The sequence below is a fragment of the Anopheles darlingi genome, chromosome 2 (assembly GCF_943734745.1).
Source record: "Anopheles darlingi chromosome 2, idAnoDarlMG_H_01, whole genome shotgun sequence".
NCBI lineage: Eukaryota > Metazoa > Arthropoda > Insecta > Diptera > Culicidae > Anopheles > Anopheles darlingi.
In genome coordinates, this window is record NC_064874.1 from 6179220 (window position 1) to 6187500 (window position 8281).

Here is an 8281-nt window from a genome sequence, read left to right on the forward strand (position 1 = left end):
GATGACGATGCTGTGCAAAGGGTGTATTAGTGTATCTGTCCAACAAACGCCGCAACAACAGAGACAGCAGCAGCAGCAGGTTGTTGTTGTCGCTTGTCGGTGGAGTCCACGCGACTTATAGCGATCAGCAGGAATGCATCACTAGATCTAGGGAGGGGGAGCGCGAATCAAGAGCAGATCGTGAGACCAGCGAGTGTGCGTGCGTGCGTGCTTGTCGGTGTACGTTGAAGTGTGCCCGCGAAAGGGCAAATATACACGGATGGCGATACGATTGGCGGCCGCGGCATCGCCAACAACACAAGTAGAGCGTGTGTGCGAGAGCACGAGTTTGTCGGCGCGCGTTGTGCGCGCGGCCTCGAACTCTTCGCGTTACCGGCGACCACAGTTTCAGTTTGATCGTTCGCGAGCCAGGACGCGAAGTGCCGTCGTGTCGAAGCGCGTCGTCGTAGGTGTTGTTTGTGCGTTCGTTCGGTACGCTTATTCGCTTCACAAGAGATTGCAAACGTCGCCGAATCCCGCTACGCTCTAGTCAAATGGTTTTTGGCTCTGTTGAATTAAGATGATCGCTGCTACCACCGTCGCCGCCGTGTGGTCCACGATCCTGGTCGGATCATTCTGCCGAAAAAGAAGTCGTTCGTCGATCGATTTCGATGCCCGTGCCGTTTGGCATAAATTTTGATCTTAAAATAACATTAAAGCGCCCAAGAAGCGACCGTGATTGGACCGGCCTCTAGCTCACCCCTACCCCTTTCTGTGGGGGAGCAGAACAAAGTGGAAAGAGATATGGGAAATTAACGTACGATTATCAATAGTAGTGGAAGGAAGCGGCTCTGTGGGTGCGCGTGCACTGAGTAGAGATCCTTCGTGGGCTGGCACGTGGTGTGGACAAGTGTTTACTACGCATTCTCTCGTGGCCGTTGTTTGTGTGCTCCGTTATCCGTTTGAAATTTTTATGTCCTCAGCCGTGAATTATGAACGCGGAAAACGATGCTTTCTGCGCGAAGAGTTCGTTGGTTTTTCCCTCGATCTACCGGTCGACAAACCATCAACAACATCTCAATATCGTGGTGGTTGCGCGTGAAAGATAAAAATAGAGATTCACATTGTGGTTCGTTCGTTGTTGTCGCGTGCTTTGCCCCTACAACACGCCCTGTAGCTTGCTGCACTGTTGGTCACCGTATGTGACGTATGCGTGTGTGTGTGTGTGTGTTTTGCTGGTAGGAAATCTACATTCTACGTAGCGTAGCAGACGTGAATCTAGAGTGCAGGCGATAGATGATGAATTCAATTTATGGGTTGTCCAGCGACGAGATACGGAAGCGCCCAAGAGAACGAACTGGATTGAGTAGGAGCTGACCTCCGCAGGGTACGATACCCTCGTGATCCCCGCGACGTTAATGTGGTTGTTTGTCTCTGGTGCTTGCTTGCTTGCTTGCTTGCCTGGCAGGCTGGCTACGTACGCGGCTGTGACCAATGGTGTTTCAGGAACCAGGTCCCAGCACGTTTTTCGGTTTTCGAAAGGATGTCCTTGAGAGCATATTCCGAAAAAACCAGTTCGGCGGGAATGAGGTTAGGGCCAGGTCAGGTCCGGTTCAAGTAGGGTAGGTAGGTTGACCCAGGTCTTTAAGTTCGTCGGTTGGCTGAGGTCTGGTCTAATGTTCGGTACTCTGCAGCAAAACACACGAAGCGCTCTGCACCGGACAAGAGAAGGGCACGCTGGCCAGGTTTGTCCTTGATTTGGCTAACTGGTGTGACTCCCAATAGTGCGATAGTGGTAAAGGAAGGGCAGGAAGCACTTGAGGAAGCTGCTACACCGTTTTTGAACCTATCGTTGAATGGGACATTCAACGCCTTACGCCTTGCTAGTGGACGCTCGGCATCGAGTGTGTCCTTGTCCTGCATCACTAATCCCGGTTAGTCTCCGGCGCATTTCCAACCAGACCATAAAGGGTGCGTGTGAGGTAAATGGGCAGGCAACATTGTTGCTGATGCAGCGTACAAGATGTTGAAACAGGGGTTTCGTCGCTCTGCTGAAGAGCCACCGTCCGATACGTTGCTCTTCAAAGTGACTCCAGTTCAATCCAGTTAGCAGGTAGTGGCCAAGGAACAGACCTGCTGTCTTTACCATTATCTGAGTCGGTATGTTGCTTCGAAGTTCCTACCAAACAGTGCTCTTGGATTGTGGTTGGATTGATTCATCAGAGAGCTGCGAATCGACCTGAAGAGCAATACGCGCGGCGTAGGAACTGATTAGACCGCGCAGATTAGCACAGCGACCAGCATGTGATTGTGTGTTTGTGCGCGAGCGTTCCAAAGGTGTGCTTCCTTGACTATCACTTGACTTAAGCGGTATATGTTTGTCCAGCTGAAAAGGTTAGCAGGGGTCCCCGACGACTTGCGTTGCATTTGGGAATCGTTTGTCGTCGAATCGGACTTGAGCCGCCGGATTCGCTGTTACTGTATTCGCAGTTCGTGTGCCCCCGGCGACTACACTCCAGGGGGCCACGTTGGAGGCTCGTGGTGTAATCTCCCCATTCTCGCGCGCTAGTGATAATGAGCGTGCGGGCACCACAGTGTTTGCCCACCGAAGCACGACACGACTGCCGGTCCGGACCAAAATATTCCCGACGTTCCATATATATTCTGTTGTTTTCTTTTTCTTCCGAAAAACGACGACGCGATTGGCTTCTTCTGTTCCCTCGTCCCACATGTGCAAGCGCCGTTTGCGGCTAGACTCTTCCTTGTTTTCTTTTTCTCCGCTTTCAATGTTCAAAAACGTTCTCCGCATGCCCGGGGTTGGTTGGGACGATGATTTGCATCTTTTTCTCGTTTTTGGAGCATTTGCGAACGTATCGTTGTCGTATCTTATCACCATCGCGAGCCGAATCAGCGAATCTCCAAAGCAACCAACGTGCCCGGCTACTACCCCTTTAAACACGCGTATTTAGCTGTTGAGCCTCGCCGAGTCTGGCATACTAAGACGACCAGGTCTCTTGGAGAAGTACGAGGAAGCAGGTTTCGAGGTGCTTGTTGGTTTTGGTTTTTTGCTTGACATAATGTGACCGTGAAAAGGCCCTGCTTGTGATTGGATGTGGTGTGGCATGAAATCACAACCTCTCGCTGGTTTGACTGAGATTAGAGGATTTTATGGTTTATTCTCTGTTACGACCGACAGTGGGCATCGGCAGGTATTACTTGAGCTTAATGCATTTTGGCAGACTAACGTCTGCTGCTGCATTGTGCCAGAGAATATTAAAGTATAAATATCAAAGCTACCATTGTTTACTCTTTACTTTTTGTTTCATGCCGCTCTGGGCTGGATGGGATTCAAATAAATACTATAGATTTAGTGATATAATCACTACGTACAATAGATTAATTTACCCGACATTCTTATCCGCGATAAGAAGTTAATCTATGCAATATTCAACGTTACTTACCTATGCATATCGCCCAATGTTCTGATTAAAAATTGATCCAAATCCAAATTCGCCAAATCGCCGTTCATGGAAAATTATGTTGAGTAATTTAAATTCTCACAAATTCAATTCACGTCAGCTTCCTGCGAATTATCGTTTGCAACTGCCTCCTTACTACGTTACCTTCACTCATTCCCTATGAGTACTTGATGCTTGTGAAATGCATCAGTAGACAATTGGAGGTCTACTACGCTTTCTCTTAACTACTGTGTTTAAAAAGATAATTTGATTCAAACTGCTACTCGATCCGTTTCCCCTCATTCCTCTTACCGTTGTTCTAAACGATGGAGAAAAAAGTTTTCTAACAAATTGTAATCGGTTTTTAATACTAGCCCGCATCAATCACATCCGATCGATAGGCCGCGCGATGAATGCATTCGCGATCCGGTGTAACCGGTGCACCGCACACGCTCCACTCCACGAGATGGAACTGGTTAAAGACCTCTTTTTTTTTACTCACCCTCTGCCTCTGTCTGGGTCGGTCTTGTCTGTCGTGTGACATCGTATCGACATCAAGAGGAGCGTATAATGGGGCTCACGGGAGCTACTGCGCAAATGTCTTCGGCATCGGCAGCGCGGAGCGTGGAATATGAGGTGCTAATAAGATGAGATGCGCGGAGATGATGGGGTTTTTGGGGGTGATGGATGGATGGATTCGACCATTTGGCATCAACATCCGATTGCGATCGCGCGGCTGCGGCGTGAACGGAAGTCGTGGGGTGTGCTGTGGCGCGGCGCGAATGAGCGCCCCCTCCGCGCCGGTATGTAATGTTGCATTTTTTCATTCGCTCCCCTCTAATTCCGTAAACAAATAGCAAAGGTTACCCTGTGCCAACCGTAGAGAGGGAGAAAGATGATGATGGTAGTGGTGTAGTTGGATGAGCAAACGAACCGGCGGGGCCAGAGCGTGCAGAGCGTGCAATTGGACCATCGTCGAGTCGAACATTGTGTTACCAACCGGCGGGTGGCTGGTTGTGTCTTTTATAGCACGCTCCGGAGATCCGTGCTCGGCTGGAGTACGGCATCCAGACGATACCACCTTCCTCACCTCAGGAGGAGCATTCGTGGAACAGCGTGTGGAACAACCGCTCTCTAGCCGCTGTCCTAAATTGCAGGGTTCCAGATTGTCGTCTTATCCTTTGTGTATTCGCGCGTGCCTGTGTGTGTGCCGCCGGGAATGTAAAACAATAACGTTAAAGTGAGCAATAGTGTATTCTCGCAGTATAACCCGCGCGAGCGAACGTGACGATCAGATGATCGACTGCTCGGTGCTCTGGTGAGAATGTTCCGTCGATTTTCGCTGTTCGATGCGGCACCACCGTCTAGTACGGTGTCGATCTCGCGTCCGAAACCACCACCCATTCCGAAGCCACAACACTCGGCCTCCTCTGCGTCGTCGTCGTCGTCGTCATTGGCTGCCAATGGATGCCCACCGGGATCAATTTCGATCCCGGAGTTGCGCGTGCCTCCACCGCGCACGAATCCAATCAACATAGCTGGCGGCGGTGTCGGCGGTACTGGTACGACCGACAGCAGTCCGGATAGTGCTGCCCTGTTAAAGCGCATCGGTTCATCGAATGGTTCCCTGAGCTATCTACAACCGACACCAGGGCACTCGCCTGGATCGGTTGGTTCCAATGGTTCCTCCTCGGCGACGGCACCGAACGGTGCCAGTGGTGGTGGTGGAACCAGAGGTATTAAGCTACTCTCCTCATCGCCTGCCTACCATCGCCAGCAATCGATTGGATCGGCTCCGACGCATCCGACTGGCGCCCTGCAGCAGCAAGTGCATGCCGCCCAGGTTTACCTTAGTTCCAATCGGAACAGCTACGTGTACGGTCCACCGACGGTGAATCACGGGGCAGGGAGCGTTTCGCCCGGAAAACACCGCGGACCGCCGACCGCCGTGACTGCTCGCGAGCGATACAGTACGCATCGATCGATCAGCAGTCCCGTCGCACCCGCTAGTCAGCATTGTCTACTATCTTCCTCTGTGCCATCCAGCATTAAGTACTACTACAGCTCGCCGACCTGGTACTCCCGGTTCAGTCATTCGCTCCGGAAGAACGTTCTGCGCCGGACGACCAGCGCCCAGGCTCCTCAAAACGTAATACTCACTATACCTACTTCCTTGCGCACGATCGCGCACGATCTCTGCATGGCATTGTGTCTCATTCCTGTCTATCATTATCATTATCGCGGTTTCATTGTTTACTAGATATCATTCCCTGACTACGTTTGCCTGTCATTCCTAATCGAAGATGTACTTCTGTGTTTCTCGTTTTAGCTGCCCGTTGCCGATCCATTCCTGGAGAAGGTGCCCCTGTCTGATCTAGGTGAGTGTTATTAGTACTTAATTTAAGTCGGAATGAGCCAGTTCAGGGTTTTCTTTTTTTTTTTCATGCATTTTGGTATGGGGAGTGATAACTTTGCAAACTTGTATTTATAAAAGGATGATCTAATCCACATGCGCCACCGTGGCTGGCGGCTGCCACACCATTGGCCGTCTCAAGTCTATATAGAGATTTAAATATAAATATTGGAAACTACTCATGTTCCGCTTGAGATTTTGACGAACTGCCAAATGGATTCTCCGCCAAAGGCGTGCTACTTGAGCGTGCAGTTCAAGATCATCCATACTAAGCGCGGTATTCGTTTGCTGCGCTCGCTGTGTCCTGGAAGTTGAAACCATTCGAATGTCAAACTGTGTTTAGAAGCATGGTAGGATCCAAACAAATCCAAGGCGATATGTTGTTCTAAAGGGATCACTCATACAGCGATTCCACGTTTTTTAAATTAGGTCCACCGGTTTGCGAGCCGTCTTGACGTGGTCCTTTGGCCAAAATCGCACAAGCACGTCACGGAAACTTTTGACAGGGGCATGATTTATGAGACACTACACTATAGATGGACCCCATTCCCGGTTGTACGGTGCATAGGGCACTAGATGACGTTTGAATTCGTCGTGCAGACGTCATATTATTCGTCACTACCCACTAATCAGTACAACTTCCACTGCCTTCTCCCTTAATGACGGTGGCCAATACGGTGAGAATCACGAATATATCCAATTGAGACGGATAAAATAGACCGATGACGCTCGTTCGCGCTTTCGGCCGCTACCTTATTGATACTGATTTTGCGTTGAGCTAGTAGAGCTGAGCAGAGATGCGCGCGTATCCTCTCCCCTACCGGTATATGTTACCCTCCCAGGGCAGAGATTCTACCGATCTGCGCATGTCTACTAACGATGGTTCGCTCTCGATACCGTAGCAGTTGCGTCGCCGTCTGAGTGGCCACCGTCGTATGCTATGCGCTGCGCACCAACCGCGGTCAGAACCTTGAAAACCCTGGCATCAGCATTTCTATCGCTCGTCCCCGTGCTCTCTCTCTCGGTTTGGCACTTCAGGATTCGGCCACAACGACTAGTGGCGAGGATCACCCTGTGCCGCCGCCTCGGTACCGGTGCGGGTCGGTTCTCTCAACATTGGCAGCGGGAACGAAAGCAGCGCAAATTGTGATGAGGAAGAGACAACAAGGTGCGGCGGTAACGATGATGGCGCCATCGTTTGTTGTTGTCGCCTACCAACGGGCCAACGCCGAACCGCGGTGCTGCTGGTTGGTCAGTCGGGGATCGCAAGTTAGTTGTTATTCGGTCGATGAAGGAAGTGCTCAACCGTTTGCGTTGTGCTACCACTAGTGTGCTTTCATCGTCCATTCCGTAAATCTGTCCGTCTGTTCGTCCGTCCGTCCGTACGATCGCGTATCGAGGAATTAACCGTCGACGGTTGTGCGCGCGTGCGCCTCGGAGGCGACGAGCCAGGCATCATCAACAGTGATTTGTGATCGTGGTTTCGTCCGAAAGAGAAGAGACATACGGGAGGGAAGCAGCATCACTTTTTGAGTTACTGTGCGTTGTTTCGCACAAAAACTAACAAGAACGGTCACTCGGTAGTTCAAAGATCGTCCTCTATATGCGCTACACCGTTTTGGGAGTGGTATAAGAATTGTTGTGGATCGTCGTCGGTCGTGCCTTGGCCGATCGCCGGGAGCCGCAGAAGCACAATCAGAATCAGTGGTTCCTTCGTCGTTAGAGTGTTGTGTAAATATTTCTCTCAACCTCTTACCTGCTGGCGTGCTGTGGCGTGCGATCCTACTACTCGTCCACTGTTGTCCACTAAAACCCTTCGATCAATCCCTTACGCATCCTTGTCCTGCAGTAGCGTCGTATTGTATCTAACGTGTTGTATCGATCGAGGAGACACCCCTTCGGCACAATTATTTGGTCTGGCGAATGTACCGAAGCAGCAGCAGCCTTGAATGTTTCCCGTTCCGTGTCGAGTTCAGTAGCACCACAAAGCATGATTGATGTAAAAATAGCACGCATTTCTGGCAGATATTGGAAAATAGGTTTTAACGATTAGTTCCGCGTGTTTGTGCGTCCGTGCGCTTCTTGTGTATCACCACTATACCCTCTCCCTCTCGCATCAAACCCCACCAGCATGACGTGCGTGTTCACGTGTACGTGTGTGTGTGTGTATGTGTCTGTGATTTTGCAAAATTTTAACTTCCGCTTGAAACGCGATCTATGTGGTCGCGTTCTACTTGATCATCGCCCATGACGTCACGTGATTTTCATCGCTCTTGCTCTACAGCGCTCTCGCGTGTAGTCTCAACGTACTCTTCCTGGAATCGGCACATCGGTGAACGCCGCGGCGTACGTGTCCTCTCCGGCGTGTGACGTGAAGAAGGGCCAGAGCAAAGGGGCACGTCCGCCAAAAAAGTGCGCAACAACGCAGCCC

At 50.8% G+C, this 8281-nt stretch overlaps 1 protein-coding gene across 6 annotated transcripts in view; it reads left to right on the top strand.

Annotated features, from left to right (window-relative positions):
* LOC125951975 (5'-AMP-activated protein kinase subunit gamma-2) overlaps positions 1–8281 on the top strand; it is a 58816-nt gene that overhangs the window by 44103 nt on the left and 6432 nt on the right. For all 6 annotated transcript variants that reach the window (XM_049681154.1, XM_049681150.1, XM_049681152.1 and 3 more), the window contains one exon: positions 5767–5815. In XM_049681154.1, coding sequence (XP_049537111.1) covers positions 5767–5815 — 49 coding nt within the window. The remainder of the gene's footprint in view (positions 1–5766; positions 5816–8281) is intronic.